Genomic DNA, 26326 nt, shown 5'->3' on the forward strand with positions numbered 1-26326 from the left:
TTATCTGATAATCGCATTAAATGATTATAAATTATATTTAACGAACATATTTTCTATATCAAAAACTTCTTTATTTTTTAGTTTTTCTTTTAGCATCGTGACATTTAATTTAATGCAAACTCACCATACAATTTATCTGATATCAAGATCGGGCTTAACACAAAGTGTACTAAATATGAGCGCAAGAGTAAATTTCTCTCTTGCGATAAGAAAAGATACATCAGATAATCCCTCGAAAGTTAGAACCATAAAGTTATAAATATAATAAGATAAAAGAAATGTAGGTCGCTAGTAGGTAGCTAAGTAGCGATTCTTCGTTTCTCTCAATTTCTTACACTATCATTATCGTCTTGAATACTACATTAGAAAAAGCATTCGTGAGAACGGGGAAAGCTGGTTCCAAAGAAGAAATTGTATTCCGAGAAGTATCCGGAATTAAGGATATAATCAGCTAATAAATTATTTCAAAACTACTATTACGCCTAACGAGCATCTACTGAACACTTAAATATTTGAAGAGTCCTAATAGTCCTCGTTATCGTTAATGCTCCCCGTATATTTACGGATTTGCTAAATTACTACGTAAGAATTATGAAACTATTATGAATATCGAGAGATTATAGTACGACAAATTATAATACGCGAATATGTACTCGATACTATCGATTTCAAAAAATCTCCGCAGTCAGAGAAGACAGAAGCAGTCAAGATGATCCTCGTTGTCTTGTTCTTTCTCGCGTTTTCGTTCGACAGTGATGTAATCGCGTCATCTCGTGTCGACAACGTTATTGTAAGATTTATCGTGAATGCAACACCCATCCTATTCCCACCTTCGAGGCTATCTCTACAATTGTGCATCGGATACGGCAAGATTTTAATGATGATTTATGTATCAATCACATATTGCAAAAAAAAAACGTTCAAAATTTCCAACAATAATCAATTAAAAAAGCGATCATTGTTGTTATTATTAAATTAATTTTTTTGTCAGTTACGACTTGCTGCTAATAAAAATGTATCATTCAATTTACAAAAAAGTATCTTACAAATTTGGAAAAAAATAATCTTAATCAAAAAATTTTGTTAAGTATAGCATTTATATATAGAATGCAGATAGAATAATTTCATCCTTACACATTTTCCCCTATCATCGAAAATTATATAATTTACTCTATATATGTAATATACTGTGTGTGTGTGTGTGTGTGTGTGTGTGTCACTTTCATTATGTTTCTTTTCTAAAAAAATGGATAAAATAAATTAATTTTAATTAACTCTAATATGTCTCTCATAGATGACACGATTAAATTATCGAGAATATTATCGAGGAATCAGTTAACGCATAGCATTCGTAACTCCTATGAAGAATTCAACCCAAGAATTTACAATAATTTAGAACATCAAAATTTATATGTGCTCGACATGGATTGTGACTATGCCAGTGATGTTTTACGACAGGTAATATGCAGTAGTTTTTATACAAAATGTCGTAGAAATATATTAATATTTTAATTAAATAAATTTAAATACATTTTATTTACAAAATGGGAAAATATTTGATTAAAAATTAATATTGGAAAGTAATACAAAATATCTATTTACTGTATACAAGACGGGTAATTTTAATAGAATGTAATAAGAGAGTTAAAGTAGTAATGATCAATAAGAATCGTCAAAAATCCGATCAAGATGTCCCTCGTATACAAATATTCTCCTAAAAAACGAAAAATTATTCTTTGATGCATTACAATGTCTAGAATTTAACTTATATATTTTATCAAAATGTACAACTTATATATTTTATCAAAATGTTTTAAAAAATATTTGATATATGTTTGTCAAAAGCACAGTACGAATACTAGATATCGTTTGCAAATCTCGTTGTCAGATATAACGATAAAAAAAAATGAATACGTCACTATCGTTATCACGAATTTTAGCATCAGTTACTGTAAATTTTACACTTCCAAATAAAATCGATATAAACATTATTGTTCTGTTAATACAATAAATTAGATTTGCGCGTTATTATTAATAAAAATCACTAATTGTAAGATTGGCTACAAAATCACAATCACCATTTCTTTATTCCTTATGTATTCATATAATTTTCCTAATTGTCAATTGAAATTAAATAAAACAGGCACATTCGAAGAAAATGTTCATCGCCCCGACAAAGTGGCTGCTTCTTCAAAATAGAAGAACGCTATTCAATAATGATACTAATGCCAATTTAACTTTCACATATGATGATTCAATTTTGGAGATTTTCGAAACCTTAGCAGTTTACCCCGATAGTGATGTGGTTCTCGCAAAAAGATTCGACGGTGATTTTCTACAACTAACATCTGTATATCGACCAAGTCCACAGCGAGGAGTGATATGGGAAGATCGTGGAAATTGGACGATCGATAATGGTCTACGAATGAAAACTTTCGACGTGGCTTCGGCACGTAGAAGAAATCTTCAACAAACGGCTCTAACATCTGCTATCGTGGTACTTTGAATGCTACTATATATTTATCTATCATGCACTTACATGTCAACGAATACTTGTCAAAGATATTTTATTTCCAAAAACACAATATATACATATATATGACACCAATTATATAATTTTAGAAATACCATGTGGTATAGCTTTAATTTTAAATATAAAAGGTAGAAATGGTTTTTTAATATAAAAATATATTGCAATTATAGGTAACAAATCCCAATACACTCAATCATCTAACTGATTTCAAGGATAAGTCTGTAGATGCTATTACTAAGGCTGGATATCCACTTATAGTTCATTTAGCGAATCGAATGAATGCAACGTGAGTTCGACACTCGACTGTACCAATACCAAAATATTTAGACATTATTATTAGAATGTTTAATATATATTACATTTAATATTATATAATATTATGTGTAATATTAATAATATTTCATAAATTTTTGATTAAGAAACAATTTTTCTTTGTTAATCATTTCCATTTACGAAAACAAGACTTGATATTATGAATTACGAGTCTTGTAAAAGAAAATACATGTTTTGTGTGTATATTTGTGTATAATATTTAAAAATTACCGAGTCAAAATTTCAAACTTTGGTTTTACACGACAGGATAAGTTTCGAAATTACGAATAGCTGGGGCTATCGTACAGAAAATGGTTCCTGGAATGGAATGATCGGGATGTTGGATCGACGCGAGATCGATATCGGCGGAACCGCTTCATTTCTTGTACCAGAACGTCTCGGTGTCGTACAATATATACAATTGTACACATGCACTAAGTAAGATAAACAAAGATCGTTAAATTTGATTCTATTGATTTTCCATTATTTTTTTTTCTAAAGATAGAACTTCAAGAATAAAGCCGGAAAATCATAAGTTTGGTTTTAATTAACTGGACATACTTATGCAATATGAAACCAATCATCAATTTTTTCGATTTCGAAATTAAAAAAATTAGTGGTTGGTTCAATATTGCATAACTGCGTCCAATTTAACTTGATGTTTATGCAAGTAAAAGAATCACAGTTATATATAAATTACCATTAATTACGAATATTTTATTTAAAAAATGTGCATTATTGCAGACTACGTTTTGTATTTCGCCGACCATTATTGTCGAGTATGAGTAATATATTTATCTTGCCCTTTCAACAAAACGTCTGGATAGCCATTGCTGTGCTTTCCATTTTAGTCCTCTGTTTGCTCTATTTGTCCATCAAATGGGAATATTATCGTAATAGAAATGTAACAAAATCAGCGGCTTATTGGAAGCTACTAAATCCTAGCGAGCCAACAATCAGCGATAATCTACTCATACTTTTAGGTGCATTTGCACAACAAGGTAAAAAAAAATAATTTTGCGACAATAAAATCATTTAATCTCCGAATATTATTCGAGAATAATAATAAAAAATTTTGAGATTTATATTTATAAATGTCATCTTACTCGAACATTTTCATCAAAACAATCATTACTTCGCAAAATCATAATGAATAAAATATATTTTCATTTTGTCTTCAGCATAAATTTTCTATATTTTTACAGGATATGCGTACGAACCGTATAGAGTCTCATCTCGAATCGTCACTTTAATGTTACTATTGACTTCGTTGAGTCTCTATGCGGCTTATACAGCAAATATCGTGGGCCTGTTGCAATCTACTACGGACTCTATTAAAACTCTTCCGGATCTTTTCAACAGCCCATTAAAATTAAGTGCACATGACATCGTGTACAATCGACATTACTTCAAGGTTCGTTGATCGAAATGGCGACAGTTCACGTTGCAAATTTCAAAGTATTGTAAGATTTATTCTAAAATTATTAGCAGCAAGCAATAATTGCGAAAAATAAATGAGTACTTTGTGGAATGCTAGTTAGTTCAAGATCCTGTTAGAAAAGCGATTGTGGAACAGCGAATCGAGCCGAAGGGACGCAAACCCAACTGGATGTCCATGGAAGAAGGTGTAAGTCGAATAAAAAACGAACTCTTCGCATTCTACGGTGAAATCGGATCGTTGTATCAATTAGTGGAAGCCACATATCAGGAGGAGGAAAAGTGCGGCCTGACTGAGATCGAATTCTTAAAAGTCCCAGATCCAATTCTCGTGATTCAAACGCAGTCGCCTTATTTGGAGATAATAAAAAACGGGTAATAAAGTATCTCGAATGATTTTTTACACAAATAAAAATTCGTGCAAGTTCAAAGTATCTGACATAAAAAGATCTTAAGATATTTAGAATCTAACACAGAATATTACTGGGATTACTCGAGAAGAAATTCTATTAACGCATTCATTTTATAATAATGTATTGTTCGTACGAATTGGCAACTTTATGATGAAATAATTCTATCACATTTAATGGTCAGGTAATCTATTTTCAGAGCCCTGAAATTACGAGAATACGGACTCAAATATCGTGCGGAGTATCGCTTGTATACAAGAAAGCCGGTATGTTCCAGTAAGATTAGCTTCATTACTATCGGCTTGACGGAATGCTACTTTGCTTTGGTCATAATGGGCTACGGAATGCTTTTCGCCGCAATTATGTTTGTGCTCGAGTTGTTATGGCACAAGAAGTAAGATATCATAAAATCTTTATTGTATGTTGCCCCATATGTTATTTTTACATTTTCTGTGACAGACAAAGTGCACGTGCGATAGAAGAAACGTCAAGTGTGGAAACTATCTCTTACACTGAACAGTTTGATTAAATATTTGCGGACGTATGCATCTACTCATCCAAAGGGAACCAAAAAATAATTACTAATTTTTTGCTGTTATATCACTAAATCGAAAAAGAGAATCTTTAGGAGAAACTTTATTAGAAATTGTACACGTTGAATTCTTTTGCACTTTTAGAATAATAACAGATCATAAATTAATATCATTTTATTGTAAGCTAATGCGATAATGTAAAGCAATTACAGATTAGAAGATATATACACAATTCTGATTTATATACATAAAAGAAAGATACTTTTAACACCATCAAATTTCATGTAAAACATTGTGTAAAATAAATTATTCGTGAAGTAAATGTGTGCAAAATGTAATAAATAAATCCTGCAAATTTTCGCTGATGATTATGCAAATTTGGTTTTTAAATAAATGCATACAAAGTGTTATAGCTAAATAGAAAGCTCACAATAGCTCATAATAACTCACAATAGTTCACAATAATCGACCGCGATAGTGATTTCAAGATTGTAATACATATGCGCGAAAAAGCATATGTATACACACAAAAGGTACTTTATTTTATATTATATTATAAAGAAATTAAGTATAATATTTTTGACTTTATTAAAGTAAAATATGCAAAAAAAATATATTTTTTAACTACCAAAATCTATACAGTCAATTTTAGATCTGTTTTTTACAGTACAACGCCCCTTTCAACTTTATTTTCTCCTAATTTATCTCCTTTTTCATTTGATCAATTTGATTAATTACCTCATTTTGTGTACAGAGAGAACTTAGCTAATATAGCCAAAGAAAACAGACAATTTTCGATTGTATCACATAAGGAACTCAACCGACACTATGAGTTCAAACGTGGACCAAAAAAAAAGGTCATAATCATTTTTTTCATGAAATCAGCTACGAGATATTTGCGTGCATCACATATGTCTATACTAAATTAGATTGCTAATATGTCTCTATTTGAATAGTACGGCTTACGTCCGATATAATTTCCGATGTATGAGAAAAAATGGCGGCGATTCTGTATGTGTGTGAAGCATTGCATTTGTGTGAGTCTTACTTATAGTATCGGACTGTGTCAGCGTGGCCATGAAAATTGCTATTGTTTTAAGTACTAATTGTTTTTATTACTACCACAGTCACTATGTCACCGGATTGCCAACAAACGAAGAAGGTGCGATAATCTTTGATACGACGGCAATGACGATAGTAGCAATCCTTTAAGATAGATCTACTCTACATCGAGACAACTATACGATTGACTGAAGGCACTGCGCTTTTACTCGTTTGGCGTAAATAAAGAGATTATTATATCAAACGATTATGGGATTGTTTCCTGTGTAAAGGTAAGAACCGACTAACTTTATATTTACATTTAATCGCTCTTCCACAAAACACCCTATCTATTAATGCATAAAATATAAAAGTTTAATTTTATTTTAAAAGATAATTAAGAGATTCAGTATAAAAGTAAAGTAAATATAATTTGTAAAATTGTAAAGCGACTAAATTTAAAATAATTTTTATAATCTTATTGCCCTTTATACTAAAATTTTGTAAAATAATTTTGTCAATAAAAATTATAAAATTAAAATTTTTTATATCTTCTACTTTCTGTATTGAATCTCTTGATATATAAGCCTTAACTCAAATAAATCTTATAAAAAAATGTCTTCCTCTTATTAAAAAGAATATAATTTCAAACACGAATGCACACACAAAAACACACGTAATTAATAATTAAAAGATAATATAACATTAATCGCAATATATTATATCAATACATATCAATCTATATTATAAATCCATCACCAAAACATAGTCTGTTTACTTGAGACGATAGATTTATATAAATATTTCTAAAACGGGATTATTAACACAAATGTCATAAACAAAATGAATATTAATATGAATAATGATATGTAGCTTCTGCAAATCACTCTTGTTATATAATTATTTGTAAACATAATAATATAAATAATAAAACAATTACTTCCACATTAAGAAAAAATTTCGCCAACATATTTGCAAATAAAATACACACTCGCGTACAAACCGCACAATTTACTCAATTCAAATGCGGCAAAATATTATATAAATCTCAGCTGTAGCTTTTCACACACTAAAACATACTTTCCCGACTTTTTTATCATCGAGATTCTTTGCACTATTATTAGTATCCTAGACTTTATTTGACGATTGTACTATTAAGACAAATTTGTGAGAACCACGAAAACTGGTAAAAGCTTAGAATTGCATGTTTTGCGATACCTAATGAAAAATCAGTTCGCAGACTATATCATAACAACATATCATCCGTCACAAAGATTGAATATTTCATATGCAGTAATAGTGCTCGCAATGCACGTATGCTTATTGTGTGTCATAGGCGGATTTCATTACAGGAAATTAGCGAAATTAGCGAAATTACGTGAAACCGGTACATATGCGAAAAAATTACAGGGTGCACGAATACCTAATCGATCCCGAATGTCCCGACGAGATGTCTACGCAGTTGTTTGATGGATACAAGAACGGTCAAAATGTTCTCTATTGTCCTGTGTATCTTTGTACTGTGGCTCAAAAATGACATGATCGTAATCTCTCATCCGATCGATGATGTTACTTTAAAATTTATTGTCGATACGATGCCCATATTATTCCCGCCGTCGAGGATATCTCTACACTCGTGTAGCAGTTATGGTAAGATTTCTAAATTCACATACATATGTACATATTGGATTAGCCATATTTTTAAATAATAACACATAAAATAGCACAAAAATTAATTGAATAAATAATAATAAATTGTGAGACAAAGATTGTGTTAAAACTTCAAATTATAATATCGTAAGTTGTAAACTATAAATATTTGTTATAATAAATCTCATTATACGAAAATAAAATCTTATTGTATGGCTATAAAATCACGATATGTTTTCATTTTTTTAAGCAAGAGAATATATATAAAAACATTCACAAAATTTTAATAATTTCTATTTTTGTTCTCTTCTCATTTCTCATTGTCAGATGACACGATTAGATTATCCAAGAAACAATCGAGTCTTCACTTGATGCATGACATCTATAATAATGTCATCCCAGATTTCAACAGAAGAATTTACAATGACTTAGAACATCAAAATCTGTACGTGTTGGATCTAGACTGCCATTATGCCACTGAAATCTTACGACAGGTATCATGCATTTTCTGTATGTTTGTTGTGAATATAACGTCAGCGCAAATATATTGTCAGCTATCAAATAAAAAAAAAATAAAACTGCGACTCTCACACCACTCACTATTAATTAATATTAATAATTTTGCCCATAAAATAACATTTATTCACTACTACTCAATATATCCGTATTACGTTCAATTATCATTAAAAATGAAATCATTAACATTAAAAGCCGTAAAGAATTCTCTGTCTCCTGTTTCTCGATAAACAAATTAATTATAATCGTTACCTGATATACAACAATAGGTGAATTTGAATAGAATGTTTGTCGCACCGATGAGATGGCTGCTTCTTCAGGATCGAAGAACGTTAATCGATGATGATAATGCCAATTTGACTTTTACATATGATAATTCGATTTCGGATATTTTCGAGACCTTAGCCGTCTATCCTGATAGCGATGTAGTCCTCGCAAAAAGATTCGACGCTGATTTTATGCAACTAACGTCCATATATCGACCTAGTCCGCAGCGAGCAGTGATATGGGAAGATCGCGGGAATTGGACGATCGATAATGGTCTACGAATGAAAACTATCGACGTGGCTTCGGCACGCAGAAGAAATCTTCAACAAACGGCTCTAAAATCTGCTATAGTGGTATTTTAAATATGTACTCATATTCGAGAAGATACACTTATATATCATCAAGCATGATCAAAAATCATTTGCAAGCTAACATAAAATATATATAAGATTTTATATTATTATTTTATGATAAAACGTAAAAGAAAAAATATACTAATAATAGTAAAACAATAATAAAAATAATAATAAAAGTAAAAGTAATAAAAAAAAAAAAAAAAGAAAATAAAGAACCAGAAGTCCAAAAAACATTGAGACGTATTTATTCCGGATTTTAAATATTTTTTACTTCTTATATGTCCTTTTCTAAAAAAGATATGTAAAGTCGATACTCGCATATATCAAAGTTTATTGTTGTCGCTTTTTCTCGATGTGCATTGGCTGTCAAGATTCACGTTGTGCGTTATATTTGTAGCATCGAGAGGCTGTCATCGCGAGGATTAGCAGTTTGACAGTTCATTCAAAATAAAATTAAATAAAATAATAATATTAGTTTTAAATAATATGTTATACTTTAAACTCGATTAATATTTTTGACAGTTATCAGCTGATTTTTGTCAAAAAATATTAATCGCGGATAACATATTATTCAAAACATATTATATTATTTTAATATTTTCAACATATTATATACACCCCCATTACCGCTATAGAAATGTTATATAATAAACAATTTCTCACTCACCGATACGTGCAATAGCGAAGTTGTAGTACACAGCACACATATTGATCTGAAAACAAAATATTCAAATTATGTATGTATACATATGTGTGTGTCAAATATCTCATAAACATACACAATATAAATATATATGTAGGCTAGAATATTTAATTAGCAAATTTTCGCTTTATTAATATTTTTTGACAGAGATCAGCTGATTTAAGCGTTAATTTGCTATTTATTTTTTAAATAATTAAAATAATTTTTAAAATAATAATATGTTATGAAAATTAAAAGAATATAATATGTTTTAAATAATGTGTTATAATACTTTAAACTCAATTAATATTTTTGGCAGTTATCAGCTGATTTCTGTCAAAAAATATTAATCGAAAATAAAGTATTACATATTATTTACAACATATTACTATTTTAATTTCTATAACATATTTTTATTTTAAAATTTAATTAGTAAATTAACGCTTTGATCAACTGATTTTTGTAAAAAAATATTAATCGAGTAAATAAACTTCATATTATTTTTTTTTAATATCATTTTTTCTAATACACAAAACCGAAGAATGGCGCGCGCTTGGGTTATTCTAGTATATATAAAAAATTATATATAAAATAATTTTCTATTTTCCATTTCAGGTAATGAATCCCGATACTCTAAATCATTTGACTGATTTTAAAGACGTAATTCTTGATCCGTCTACAAAAACTACTTATGTCTGGGTACTCCATTTAATAAATCGGATGAATGCAACGTAAGTCATGCTTTCTAACGTCATATGTAATGTTAAAATGTTTATGAAATAGACTTTCGGATTACGGATTCGGATTACGGTGACAATTCTATTAATTATCTTGCGAATTTGTCATTCGTAAATTTATATAATGTGCAAAATAAATTCGACTCTAAATATGACGAAATCAATTAACTATTATAGTAGTAATGGAACTATTACAATATGCATATATCAAAAATGGTTAAAACTCATTTTCAATCAAATTATGATGTGTGCATGATTAAATGTACAAATGTAGCTAATCGCTTAATTAATTACGCTAATACTTATCGGTAAAATTTACGCGTTAATAATTTTTTACATATTAATGTTAATATCAAGTGTACTACAAAAGGAAAGCAGTCTTTTGAAAGACATATGTTTTAAGCTGCAACTAACAATAAGAATTTAATAGCAATGATTCATACAAAGTAACGAATCTAGAAAATTAATAAACCGAAACTTTGTATTTTATCATTCATTTGTGATAGATTTATAAAATAACCGAGTCAATTAACACCACCAATACTTTTATATTCATAACTTTATGATTTATATACACAGGATAAATTTCACAATTACGGACGATTGGGGAAAAAGATACGAAAATGGAACTATAGTCGGAATGAGCGGGATGCTGATTCGACACGAGATCGATCTCGGTGGTACTGCAATGTTTATGATGGAGGATCGCCTCGATAAATTAAAATATGTCTCATTACATATAGATATAAAGTAAAATCGTATTCCTGCTAATTAAATGCAATTAGCCAACTCTTTCATTACTATAATGTTATAATATATTTCGATGCTATTATACTTACATCTGATTAAAATACCGTTCTAAAATCTAACGATGAACTTCGCGTTATACATCGTCAGTACTATTATTAATTAATAATAAATTTCAATTTTTTCTATTCGATTATTTCAGTTCTAATTACTATTATATTTGATCTTTTTTATATATCTATCAATTGTAATTAATGACATAACATTTAAAATTTTGTATAGAACGAGATTCGTATTTCGACAACCATTATTATCGACCGTCAAAAATATCTTCATCTTACCCTTTGCAAAAACTGTTTGGATAGCAATTGCCATATTCCTTCTTATCGTCTTCTGTTCATTATACGTATCTATGAAATGGGAATATTATCGAAATACAATGAAAAAATCGTCAGCTTCCTGGAAGGACACACATATCGGCGAGCCGACATTCGGCGAAGATTTTCTCGTTCTTTTAGGCGCGTTTGCTCAACAAGGTATACAATTTATTCTAAATTTTGCAATTCTTAATTTGTAAGTTAAAATATTCGCAATTTTAAGAGTCAACTTATAAATTGTCTTTATGTCTTTATATTAGGATATTCCTACGAGCCGTACAGAACTTCAGCTCGAATCATCACTCTGATGTTACTGGTAGCCTCGCTGAGTCTGTACGCGGCTTATACAGCGAATATCGTAGCTCTTTTGCAGTCTCCTGCAGATTCAATCAAAACTCTTTCTGATCTCTTTCATAGTTCTTTAACTCTCGGCGCGCATGACCTTTATTACTTTCATGATATGTTTAAGGTTGATAAAATGCGAGAATTAATTGTTCAAAACAAATATTTAAATGACAGAAAGTGTCAATGACAAGAAAAATAATTTTTATGTATAGGATTATCAAGATCCCATTAGAAAAGCGATTCTGGAAGAGAAAATCGAGCCGAAAGGACGCAAGTCCAATTGGATGAGTCTGGAGGAAGGTGTAAGTCGCATAAGAAATGAATCATTTGCATTTCATGGTACGGACAATCGAATATACTACATCATGCTAAATACGTATCGGGAAGAGGAAAAATGCGGTTTAACTGAGATCGATTATATGAACGTGATACAACCACATTTGGTATTACCAACACAATCGCCATATTTAGAGATAATAAAAAATGGGTAAGAGACTATGTATATGTGAATTACATCGCGTTACTTTCACAATAATACTAACTAAAAAATTATGTGAATTAAAATCTAAGATCAAATTATCATGTCAGAGTATGTATACATATGTGCATTAGCCTTGGCCAAAATTATAAAGTATTCATTCTTAATTAGGATAACAATTAAACAAAAGTATTGTGAAATAAAAAAATAGTTGTAAAAAAAACGTTAACGTTTAATTTAAGAAATTCAATATTGACAACTATTTTATTTCATAATTCTATTTTATTTAATTGATGTTAAACACATTGTTATTAAACAAATTGTTATGCAATTAAGAATGGGAGCTTTATACTTTTGACCAAGGCCGTATATATATAATATATATGTATAATTAATTTTGAATTATGTTAATTTTATTAATTTTATTTTATTATAAATATTTTTGATATTATAAATTATGTTAATTTTGAAATATTAATTAATGCATAAATATTTTGGAATTTATTTCTTTTGTGAGTAAAAAAGCGTAATCAATCGAAAATCGATCGCTTTAACAACCACCGTTTTTATTTTCAAACCATATCTCTTTAGAGAGAGTCGCATATAAACATATCCAAACAATAATTAATAAGTAATAGTTTCAAACTGTTAATTAATTAACTGTAATTCAAAATATTAACAGATTAAATTCTATATTTTATAATTATACTTACATAACTAAAAAGACTTAATTTTGAAATTATTTATAAAAATATCTATGAAAAGAATTTTTTTTCTCTGTATATGTGTTATCTTTCTTTGAAAAAGTAATTGTATCATCTTAGAAGAAAACAATTTTTATTGACATTTTCATGTGTAACACTTATGACTTTTTAATGTTAAGTTTTCAATCGTAATGTTTTCAACGATATATTTATTCATACATTAAGTTTGAAGATTGCGTTACACTCTATAAATTGAAAATAGAATAAATTAAAACAATTTGCGACATACATGTTGTATGCTTAAACGGGAATATTTTCTTTAGTGCTCTGAAGCTACGAGAATATGGACTCAAACAACGTAATGAATATCGTTTATTTACGAGAAAGCCACAATGCTCGAATCAAGTTAACTTTCTCAGTGTTGGTTTCACGGAATGCCGGTTTGTGATTGTTGTAATGAGTTACGGAATGCTATTAAGCCTAATCATATTTGTAGTGGAGTTGCTGTGGCACAAAATGTAAGATTTAATCTCATTTAAGATCTCATTCACGCATACACCCATGTTATTGATGTCTTACATTTCCTTTTACAGACGAAAGAAGAGTACAATAAAAGAAACGATTCCAACTGTGATAGAAAATAAGGATTTCGAAATCATGGAATATATTGACTAGATAACTTCTAGAATACAAACTAATCCCAAATAGTACACAAACGGATGTATAAGATTTTCTACATTTCTGCAGTTAACAAAGCTCTTCTCTTCATTACTTCTATGTATTTTCTTCATAAGTTTAGAGCGCGTGCGCGCGCGCGCGATTAAGAGTTGGAAAAATTATTAATGTATATTAATATAGCGTATAATAATTAATACAATTTTATTTGTTTAAAAAAAAAACTTTTTTTAGGATAAATCATATATTTTAGTTTGGAAAATATGTATAGTTTTTCTTGAAATATATATAGAACACCTGTCTTGATACGACACGTCTTATGTATGATTAAAGCAATTGTAATCACGTAGATGCTAATAAAGATTATTGTTCATATTACTTTGATATATCTTAAATTAACGAGAAAACCAATTAATATTGTATTTACACATAATTCTTTATAACGAGACGGAGAAAAGCAATTCTAATCGAAAAATGTATTAATTTGCGATTAAAAGCGCGCATTGTTGTATTTGACATTTAAGGTGATTATATTAGAAAGTTGTAAATTATTTATTTTATTATTGTATTTTTACTTGACGATGTATTAGGGTGAATCAATAATTGAAAACCTGAAATATTTTTTATCTCATAATTTATTGAATATAAATGGTATATATACATAATTTTTCTACATAGTCTCCATGGCGTGCAATAGTATTCCTGCGCTTCGGAAGCGCACGGATACATCTAGAAAAAAGTCAGAAACACTAGAACACTTGTATTGCACGTCATAAAGACTACGTAGAAAAATGTTGTGTATAACTTTTGCATTCAATAAATTACGAGATAAAAAATATTTAAGATTTTCACTTGACTCACCCCTATCCCTTATATATGTACAATTTATTTCGGAAATATTTAATTTATTTAAATTTTGTGGTTCATTATTTATGTGAATGAAGTTATGTATCAAGTTCTCGACATTTGCAAATGCAACAAGTATTGTAAAATAATTAAATCGATTAGGTCGTTTATTTTAACAATAATTATATTTCCGTTTTTCAATAGATATTAAATCGAAATATATTTTGTTAATATTGTATATTTTAGATATTGTAACTATCTTTACCGTTTCAATGTATTCGGATTAGTTAAAATAAATACCCTGCGGCTTAATCTCGATGTATCTTTGTAATTATATTTGTAGCAATCACATATGTTAATCACAAATTACTATAAGTAAACAACTCTTTAACTAAATAACATATTTAACTAACTAACAATAAGTGTCATAAACAGCGAATAAGAGCATGGAAATCTGTCATTAATCTGACACTCGAAATGCCATCAGCTGACGAATCAAACGCGCATCGTCATCTACAATGAACTTTATAATTTGCGTGTTTAGAGTATTCAACGAGCAAGATTTTAAAAAAAATTCTCATATTCAAAGAGTAATACAATAAAAATAAAAATAAATTTTATGTGTATAATCAGATGGAGAATTTGTTACAATTTATAATATCATGTCTTTAAAGACACACATATTAGAAAATTAAATTATATAAAATTTTCTTATATCCTAAAAAAATGGTACATTTAATTAGATACGTTTATCTTTCTTGAACAATTAAACATTTAAATGTATAGTTGTCTATAATTTCATCGAATAGCGATGTGCACGATTAACAAATCAAATTTGTAATTAAGTGATGAGAGGATTGAAGTATTATATCATGAATATGCGAATAGGGCAAGTTTCCAAAAATAATGGTACGAATCCTACGCTCAGTGTATCACTTTCTAATCGTGTTATAACACATCTGTATAAATGATTAAAAATAAAATACTTTATTATCATTTTAAATGTGTGTTTCATTAAGAAGACATAGACAGTCTTTCCTTGAATATTTATAACAATGTAGAATTTGTAGAATTCGTATAAATTTCAAATCATAAATCAATATCATATGTATATTATGAGAAGATTATAAAATCCAAGTCCTTTCGTAAAGCCTGAGGAATAAAAGACAAAAGAAGTACTGCTGCATTGTTTGAAAAAAGTTTATGAGAGTAAATTAAAGTTCATATTTGCTAACACATATGCGAAAACAACGATGATATAATAGAATAAAATGCCATAAAAAGGTGAGAGATAATATTGATGTTTTTTTCCTAATAAATCTTTTCTTTTTATTCTTTATTTTTTAGTATCACATTTAGAGCTAAATATAAAAATATGTTATTACTTGGTTATCTGATATGAGAATCATATAAAATAATCGTGAGAATATAATAAGCCAACACCAATCTCGCGATAAGAGAAAAAACGTAAAACAATTCTTGAAAGTCATAACTACATAGTTAGAAACATAATACAATAAAAGAAATGTAGGCTGTTCAGTTGCGAGTCTTCGTAGATTTCTTACACCAATTCCTTACACTATCACTATTGTCTTAAAAAATGCATCCGAAGGATCAAAACAGCATTCGTGAAAACGAGAAAAGCTGATTAAATCGTATCTTAAAAAGTATCCAAAAATATAGGTAATTTGCTGATAAATTATGTATACAAAAAAAAGTAGGATGATTTTTGACAAGTTTTTTTGTACAATTTTTTTTAAATTCATACATTGTTACAATCTCAATTTTATTAATTTCTGAATGTAATTTACAGAATTGATTAACAAATTTCTCCAAAAAAAATTGTCAAAAATCACCCAACTTTTCCTTGTCCTATACACATGTAGCCCTATGTAGCCCCTTAAAATAATAAAATATACAAATACATACAAGCATTAATAGATAAAAAAATGTCTAGCACACATACAAGATATATGTATATAACAATGACTGATATAAAATCACCAAAAATAAATTGTCAAAAATCATCCTATTTTTCTTTGTACTAGATATGTGTAGCCCCTTAAAATAACATATACAACTATACATACAAGCCAACAATTTACACAATTCAAGTGCAGTAATAAATTATGTATGTAAATCTCAACTGTGATTTTTCACACACTAAAATATACATTCCCAATTTTCTTTGTCATTGAGATTCTTTGCACTATTATTATAGCATCCCAAACTTTATTCGATAATTTCACTATTAAGAAAAATTTGTGAGAACCACAAAAGCTGGTAAAACCTTCAAATTGCACGTTTTACGATACGTAATAAATAATTCGCAGACTATATTATGTCAACGTAGCACAAAGATTGAATATTTCATATGCAATAATAATGCTTTTGCACACATGCGCTTATTGCGCATCAATTTCGTCTTTTCATTACAGTATTCCGCACACCCATAAATTTCATTACAGAACGAAATTACATGAAATCGGTATACAAGATTACGGTGTACGGTTAATAGATATTATCCACTAAGAATATAAAGGCTCGCTATATATCAATTAGATATTATCCAACCCAAATATCTCGAAAAATTATCTGCACAGTTGTTCGATGGATATAAGAACGGTTAGAATGTTCTCCATTGTGCTGTGTATCTTTGCATTGTCACTTAATAATGGCTTGATCGTATTCTCTCATTGGATCGACGATGTTACTTCAAAATTTATTGTCGATACGATGCCAATGTTATTCCCATCGTCGAGAATATCTCTACACTCGTGCATCAACTATGGTAAGATCTTCGAATTCATTTTACATATCGGATAAAGGAAGATTTTTTAAATATAGTATATAAAATTTTACAAAAAATAACTGAATAAATAATAAATTATATGTAAAATAAGATTTTGTTAAGGTCTCAGTTTATAATGCAGTAAAGTTATACATATATATTTATTATAATGTTGTATACTAAAATAAAATGACATTATATGACTATAAGATCACGATAAATTCTTTCCATTTGATGCAAGAATAAATATATAAAAATCTTCGAAAAATATTTATCGTTTTCACTTCTGTTCTCTTCTCATTGTCAGATGACACGATTAGATTATCAAGAAAATTATCGAGTCTTCACTTGATGCACGGCATCCATAATAATGTCAGCACAGAATTCGACCGGAGAATTTACGATGACTTGGAACATCAAAATCTCTACGTGTTGGACATGAACTGCAATTACATTATTGACATTTTACGACAGGTACAAAGTATTTTTTATACGTTTGTTATGAATACAGCGCGAGTGCAATATAATATATTATCATCGGCTATCGAAAGAAAAAATGAAAATACGATACTTATATCACTCACTATTAATGAAAATTAATAATAATTCCCAGATAACGCTGATTCACTAATGCTCAATAAATTCCTATTACGTTCAAAAGTATCATTAAAAATAAAGTCATCAACATTTTAGCTGTTGAAAATTCTCTTTTAGCTGTGAAGAATTCTTTCGTCTAGTTTCTCGATAAACAAATTAATTATGATCGTATGATTTAATATTATACGATAGGTGGATTTGAATAGAATGTTCGTCGCCCCGATGAGATGGCTGCTCCTTCAGGATCAAAGAACGTTAATCGACAACGATGATAATGCCAATTCGACTTTTACATATGATAATTCGATTTCAAATATTTTCGAGGATTTAGCCATTTATCCTGATAGCGACGTCGTTCTCGCAACAAGATTCGATGGTAATTTTATACAACTAACATCAGTATACCGACCTAGTCTGCAGAAAAGAGTGATATGGGAAGATCGTGGAAATTGGACGGTCGAGAATGGTCTACGAATGAAAACTTTCGATGTGGCTTCGGCGCGCAGAAGAAATCTTCAACAAACGACTCTTAAAACTGCTATCGTGGTACTTTAAATATGTATTCATCGTCGAAAAGATGCACTTATATATCAACAAAACATGATCGAAGATATTTCGTTTGCAAGCTAAACATAAAAAAATATGTATAACACCTGAGATTATTATATTATGATATAAAAAACATATATTAAAGAAAAAGAAGAGTAAATATAAATATCAATAGTCAAAAGAATGTTGGGATATATGTAGAATCTATATTTCAAATATTCCTATAACTTTTTATAGGTAAAAAAAATACATTTTTCCATTTTTCAATTCCAGTTAATGGACCGCCGAAGTATCAATCATTTGGATGATTATAAGAACAAACAATACGATCCGTTTACAAGGGCTAATTTTAACTGGGTGCGCCATTTAATAAATCGGATGAATGCAACGTAAGTCATCTTGACATCATATATTTACCAATTATATCAAAATGTTTATAAAATAGATTCGAATAATGGTTATGATTTGATTAATTTCTTGCGAATCTGTTAATCGTAAATGTATATTATTCCAAATAAATCTACAATTGGACATTTATAGTATGATAAAATCATTAATTAACGCAATTATAATAACAATGGAACTATTAAAATATGCATATATTAAAAATGGTTAACTCGTTTTCGATCAAGCTGATGTGTGCACGATTAAGTTTCAATGCTATCAAATGTATCAGAAAAGCAGTCTTTTGAAAGACACATGTTTTAATCTGCTAACAATAAGAAGTTAATAGCTCTATTAATTTATACGAATCTCGAAAATTAATAAAAACTTTGTATCATTTATTCGTGATACATTTGTAAGACAACTAATAAGAGACAATCATGAATAAATTTCATACTTCTATATTCTATATACACAGGTTAAATTTCACAGTTGTAAAGGATTGGGGACAAGTGCACAAAAATGGGTCCAGTGACGGAATGTGCAGGATGCTAATTCAACGCGAGATCGATATCGGTGGTAGTACTATGTATTTTCTGGACGATCGCTTTGATAAAGTACAATATATCAACTTACACACAAACATTGGGTAAAATCACGATTAACTAATTCTTCCTTTATTACAATTATATAATTTATATTACAGATCCCGTTGTAAAACAGATTAAGGCTGTATGCTAATCTAAAAGTGTGATGTCATGTAGTATCATGTATAAGAAGTATAAATTTTTTATATTAATGTTTTTCTATTAATTTAATTTAGAATTTTGTAAAATTATATTTGTGTCTCCATATCACACATAGATATAATAACACATACGTGATAATACATATAAATACTCTCCACATAATAAAAATAGAAAATATTATTTATTTAATAATTATATATCTGCACTTAAGATGACAGTACTATTCAAACAATACAATTCAAACATAGAGCTACATAAAAATAAAAAAATCTAGAAATAAAAAAATTTATGTAATATGTATCATTCTAATTTTGTATATTTAGAAAATATGTTTAACAATGTTAAATATTAGATATATCAATAAAAATAGCGAAAATCTCTTGCTCTCTATCTTAATAGAGTAATAGTAAATAGAAGATATAATTCCTTAGATATATAGCCTTGATATAATTTTTAAAGTACTAAATATAAATAAAAATAAAAAACTAAAAAAATATTTAATATATCTTAAAGCACATTTACATTGTACAACAAGCATTAAACAAAATATAAAAAGATTAGCTAAAAATTTGATTAGTAAATAATATTAATGCTTTGGACTTTCTGAATTATATTGATAAACGAAACAACCCAACTGTATGCTATAGTAGCAATAATGAATACACTACACTAATATCCAAAAAATATTAATAAATAAGTAATTATCCTTATAATTTTTTGGGTTAACATAATATTTGCTTCAGAAAAATGCTCTATTTCATCATTTTTATTTATTTATATTTATTAATTTATTTTTTCTATTTATTTCTTTATACTGAATAAATTAAAATGGGAAAGCTATAATTCAAGTTAAAAATGTCAAAAATTTTTCTCAATTTTAAAATTATCAATGTTAATTATAATTATATCTGATTAGCATACCGCCCTAAAATCTGATATATACTTCAACTATTCGTCGTCAACAGTATTAGTAATTAATATAATCACTTCTTATTCTTTGTATTCTATTATATTAGTTACTGATTACTTCCTAATTACATTTATTTCTATCAATTGCTAATATTAATATAACGCATAAAATTTTGTATAGCCTGAAATTTATATTTCGACAACCATTATTATCGACCGTCAAAAACATCTTCATCTTACCCTTTGCAAAAACTGTTTGGATAGCAATTGCCATATTCCTTCTTATCGTCTTCTGTTCATTATACGTATCTATGAAATGGGAATATTATCGAAATACAATGAAAAAATCGTCAGCTTCCTGGAAGGACACACATATCGGCGAGCCGACATTCGGCGAAGATCTTCTCGTTCTTTTAGGCGCGTTTGCTCAACAAGGTATACAATTTATTCTAAATTTTGCAATTCTTAATTTGTAAGTTAAAATATTCGCAATTTTAAGAGTCAACTTATAAATTGTCTTTATGTCTTTATAGGATATTCTTACGAGCCGTACAGAATCTCAGCTCGAATCATCACTCTGATGTTACTGGTAGCCTCGCTGAGTCTGTACGCGGCTTATACAGCAAATATCGTAGCTCTTTTGCAGTCTCCTGCAGATTCAATCAAAACCCTTTCCGATCTCTTATATAGTCCGTTAACTCTTGGCGCGCACGACCTCATATTCCCTCATTATATATTCAAGGTTGATAAATTGCGAGATTTAATTGTTCAAAACAAAAATTTAAATGACAATAGATGTAAGATTAATAATTTTTATGTGCAGACTTTTCAAGATCCTGTTAGGAAAGCGATTTTCGAACAGGGAATCGAGCCGAAAGGACGCAAGTCCAATTGGATGAGTCTGGAGGAAGGTGTACGTCGCGTGAGAAATGAGTCATTCGCATTTCACGCGACAGAAACTCGAGTATACAAAATGATGCAAGAAATATATGAAGAAGATGAAAAATGCGGAATAACTGCAATTGATTATATGAACCAGATACTAGCGCATCTTGTAGTACCGAAACAATCGCCATATTTAGAGATAATAAAGAATGGGTATAAGAGCATATATCTTGTTATATCGGATTATAACGCGTTTCTAAAGTAATAATAATTTAATTATATATATACATATATACATGTATACACAATATAATATACCTGTATATTCTAATTTTAAAATATTGATTAAAATTTGTGCGTATATTTCGAAACTTATTTCTTTTTTCGAATGAAATCGCTGCAATCGCTCATAAATTGATCATCGGAAAGGGCTCCGTTTTTACCCTTAAACTTATTTCTTTGAACATATACACGTAAATGCAAACAATAAAAGTTTCAAAACTATATAGAAATAGAAAGTAAAGTAAATTAAATGATATACTTTTCAATTAAGTTTACATTATAAAAGATTTTTGAATGATTTTGTTCTACAAAAATGTCTATAAAACGGCATTATTTTTCTCTATATCTGTGTTATTTTCTCTGGAAAATAAATACCATCTGAGAAATAAAAATTTGTAATGACACTTTAATATGTAACACTTATGAGTTTTTGATGTTAAGTTTTCAACGATTAATTTATTTAAAAATTAAGCATGAAGATTGTGTAACTCATAAAATTTAAAAAAAATTAGTATAATTCGCCACATACATATAGTATGTTTAAAAACAGAAAATTTTTTTCAGAGCTTTGAAGCTACGAGAATATGGGCTAAAATTCCGTGATGAATATCGTTTATTTACGAGAAAGCCAAAATGCTCGAATCAAGCTAATTTTCTCAGTGTTGGTTTTACGGAATGCCGGTTTGTGATTGTTGTAATGGGTTATGGAATACTGCTTACCCTAATCGTATTTGCATTGGAATTGCTGTGGCATAAAATGTAAGATTTAATCTCATTTAAGATCTCATTCACGCATACACATGTTACCATTATCTTACATTTCCTTTTATACAGACGAAACAAGAATACAATAACAGAAACGATTCCAGCTGTAATAGAAAATAAGGATCTCGAAATCATCGAATATATTGACTAGATAACTTCTAGAATACAAATTAATCCCGAATGGTACACAACCAGATGTATAAGATTTTATACATTTCTGCAATAAACAAAGAAACAAACTTCTATTCATTACTTCTAACGGATTCTCTTCACAACTTTAGAGTACGTGCGCGCGCAATTAAAAGTTGGAAAAATTATTAATGTAGCGTACATTAATATGGCGTATGATAATTAATACAATTTTATTTGTTTAAAAGAAAGCTGGCACATTTTTCTGGATATATACATTTTAGCTTGGAAAAAATATATGTAGTTTTCCTTAAAATATATAGAATTTCTGTTTGGTTAATACATCTTATGATACGTCTTGCGACATAATTAATAAAACACTTTTATAATGTTAAATAAAAATTATAGTTCATATTATGTATATTCTTTTGTAATCAATGAGAGAAGAAATCAATTTTATATATTATTATTAGATTTACACATGATTTAGTTGCATCATGATAATAAAGGCTTCCTCATAATGAAATAAAAAAAGACAATCCTAATAAAAACTGTATTAATTTGAGATTATAAATCCATGCGGCAATGTATTTGACATCTTTATTTGAAATTTTCGTATATTATTCTTAAATAATATATTTAATTTAGTAAATATTTATTTTATTTCGACAATTAAATATAAAACACAAATGTATAAATGTCCACGAGTCTATCGAATAGCAATGTGAAATAAAATTAATAATTAGATGATGAGAATTTAAAAAAGGATTAAAGCACGATATGCGCATGGAGCAAAAAGTCTCAAAAATAATAATACAAATCCTATTTGTAGTATACTTTATAGTAATGTTATAACATTTGTAGAAAATGACTTATTCTGTCACTAATAGCGAAAAATAAAACACACGAAGTTTTCAATAATAAATAATTAAATAAAAGATTATTGTTGTTATTGTTTTTTCTTTTACTGATGCGCTAATGAAAATATTTCATACAATTTCATAAACATAGAGCTTATCCATTTCTAAAAAGTGCATGTTAAGTCGATTCTCGAAAGTCTCGAAGTATTGTTGCCTCTTTTCCGCAATGCTGATTGGTTCTCTGTCGATTCGCGTTGTGTGTTATATTCGTAGCATCGAAAGACTGTCATCGCGAGGGTTAACAGTTAGCAGTTTGACCAAAATAAAATTAAATAAAATAATAATGTTTTAAATAATATGTGATAATACTTTAAGCTTAATTAATATTTTTGACATTCGCGTTGTGTGTTATATTCGTAGCATCGAAAGGCTGTCATCGCGAGGGTTAGCAGTTAGCAGTTTGACAGTTAGTCTAAAATAAAATTAAATAAAATAATAATATGTTTTAAATAATATGTGATAATACTTTAAGCTTAATTAATATTTTTGACATTCGCGATGTGTGTTATATTCGTAGCATCGAAAGGCTGTCATCGCGAGGGTTAGCAGTTAGCAGTTTGACAGTTAGTCTAAAATAAAATTAAATAAAATAATAATATGTTTTAAATAATATGTGATAATACTTTAAGCTTGATTAATATTTTTGACATTCGCGTTGTGTGTTATATTCGTAGCATCGAAAGGCTGTCATCGCGAGGGTTAGCAATTAGCAGTTTGACAGTTAGTCCAAAAAGTAAAATAAAATAATGTTTTAAATAATATGTTATTATACTTTAAACTTCATTAATATTTTGGCGGAAAAAAGGCAAAAATACTTGCGAGAATCGACTTAATGTCTTTTTTAGAAAAAGATTAGAATAACAAAAGCGCGCGTTACGCCATTCCTCGATTTTAAATAAAAAATTAATATTTTTATATAAAGTTTGTTTAAACTTGGTTAATATTTTTTGATAGAAATCAGATGATTAAAGCATTACATTGCTAATTAAATTTTAACATAAAAATATGTTATAAAATTTAATATAATAATGTTATAAATAATATGTTATAATGCCTTATCTGTGCGATTAATATTTTTTGATAGAAATCAACTGATAGCTGTTATAAATATTAATCGAATTTAAGGAATTATAATACATTATTTAAAACATATTATTATTTTAAATGTTATAACATATTCTTATTTTAAGAATTAATTAGCAATTTTACGTTTTAATCAGCTGATTTCTGTAACAAAAATATTAATCGAGGATAAAATATTACAACATATTATTCACAACATATTGCTATATATTTTAATTATTATAACATATTATTTTAAAATTTAATTAGCTCGCTATATTAATATTTTTTAATTTATTCATTTAATTATAAAGTAATATATTTATTAAGTTAAAAATAGAAGTGAGACATAAATCCAAATTAACAATTAAGGTTCCGTAGCAATTTTTAAGGACAAATATTTCCTAAATTACAGTCATAAATATATTTCGTCCGACACTTTTCGATAATCTTAATATAATTCGAATTGCGAATGCGCAGTAGAAATGAGTATCGACATCTATTACCGCGATATATGTATATAGTTACGCATAATATTAAAAATTAAAATTTTAAGCCGCTGACCCCATACGGCGCGGATTTATTTTACGTATATTAGACCAAAAAGTTTGTAGGCTGATATGGTGATGGTACCATCATAATGTGCAGGCAATGTACTGTTGAAATATATGAAAGATTAATTTTTGGCTAGCTTTAAAATATTGAAAATTAATATTTTTTACCCGCGAACCCCATACGGCGCGGATTCATTTTACGTATATTAGACCAAAAAGATTAATATTAGATTAATATTAGATTAATATTTTTTGACAGAAATCAGCTGATAGCTGTTATAAATATTAATCGAGTTTAAGGAATTATATATTACATTATTTAAAACTTATTATTTTAAATGTTATAACATATTCTTATTTTAAAAATTAATTAGCAAATTAACGTTTTAATCAGCTGATTTCTGTAACAAAAATATTAATCGAGGATAAGATATTACAACATATTATTTACAATATATTGCTATTTTAATTTTTATAACATAATACTATTTTAAAATTTAATTACCTTACTATATTAATATTTTCTAATATATTTATTTAATTAAGAAGTAGTATATTTATTAAGTTAAGAATAGAAGTGAGACATGAATACAAATTTACAATTAAGGTTTCGTAGATATAATTTTTAAAACAAAAATTATTTTCTTAATTAGAGTCACAAATATATTTCGTCCGACACTTTTCGATAATCTTGATATAATTTGAATTCCGAATGCGCAGTAGAAATGAGTTTCGACATATATTACCACGATATATGCATGCAGTCACGCATAATTCGTAATAATGTGCAGACAATGTACTGTTAAAATGTATATAAGATTAATTTTTTGCACGTTTTGAAATATCGAAAATTAAAATTTTTAAGCCGCAAATCCCATACGGCGCAGATTTATATAACGTATATTAGACCAAAAAGGTAGTACGCTGGTATGCTTATGGTACAAAGATAATCTGCAAACAATACATTATTGAAATATATATACGATGAATTTTTGGCTCGCCTTAAAATATTAGAAATCGATACTTTTTACAGTTGACCCTATGCGACGCAACCTTATTCTATGTATATAAAGTTAAAACATTTGTACGCTGGTGTCTGTTTGG

The 26326-nt window shown here is 28.3% G+C and overlaps 3 protein-coding genes across 5 annotated transcripts; all 3 read left to right on the top strand.

The window, feature by feature from the left end:
* The first annotated feature begins 697 nt into the window (after positions 1-697).
* Positions 698-5444, top strand: LOC145936178 (ionotropic receptor 84a-like). Of its 3 annotated transcripts, none has more exons than XM_083038093.1 (10): positions 698-790; positions 1295-1458; positions 2144-2497; positions 2704-2819; positions 3113-3283; positions 3590-3846; positions 4051-4259; positions 4383-4657; positions 4892-5086; positions 5152-5444. In XM_083038093.1, exons 2-10 carry the CDS (start codon positions 1423-1425, stop codon positions 5219-5221), a joined length of 1683 nt encoding a protein of 560 aa, XP_082894219.1. In that variant the 5' UTR covers positions 698-790; positions 1295-1422; the 3' UTR covers positions 5222-5444. The 3 variants fall into 3 exon arrangements, with proteins under 3 accessions (XP_082894219.1, XP_082894217.1, XP_082894218.1); XM_083038091.1 differs by having other exon boundaries at positions 704-866; XM_083038092.1 differs by having other exon boundaries at positions 704-866; positions 4892-4958.
* A 2160-nt stretch (positions 5445-7604) lies between these two features.
* LOC145936175 (ionotropic receptor 84a-like) lies at positions 7605-14036 on the top strand. The gene is made up of 10 exons (XM_083038089.1): positions 7605-7916; positions 8244-8410; positions 8702-9052; positions 10353-10468; positions 11054-11224; positions 11504-11757; positions 11859-12067; positions 12156-12430; positions 13449-13643; positions 13719-14036. Exons 1-10 carry the CDS (start codon positions 7736-7738, stop codon positions 13798-13800), a joined length of 2001 nt encoding a protein of 666 aa, XP_082894215.1. The 5' UTR covers positions 7605-7735; the 3' UTR covers positions 13801-14036.
* Positions 14037-17306: 3270 nt separating this feature from the next.
* On the top strand, positions 17307-22861 carry LOC145936180 (ionotropic receptor 84a-like). The gene is made up of 10 exons (XM_083038097.1): positions 17307-17437; positions 17745-17911; positions 18227-18580; positions 18857-18972; positions 19446-19616; positions 20807-21060; positions 21159-21367; positions 21449-21723; positions 22357-22551; positions 22627-22861. The coding sequence occupies exons 1-10, from the start codon at positions 17383-17385 to the stop codon at positions 22706-22708; spliced, it is 1878 nt and encodes a 625-aa protein (XP_082894223.1). The 5' UTR covers positions 17307-17382; the 3' UTR covers positions 22709-22861.
* The last annotated feature ends 3465 nt before the right edge of the window (positions 22862-26326 follow it).

Source organism: Prenolepis imparis, unplaced genomic scaffold (assembly GCF_030444845.1).
Source record: "Prenolepis imparis isolate NDT839.2.m4 unplaced genomic scaffold, iyPreImpa1.0 SCAF_5, whole genome shotgun sequence".
Taxonomy (NCBI): Eukaryota; Metazoa; Arthropoda; class Insecta; order Hymenoptera; family Formicidae; genus Prenolepis; species Prenolepis imparis.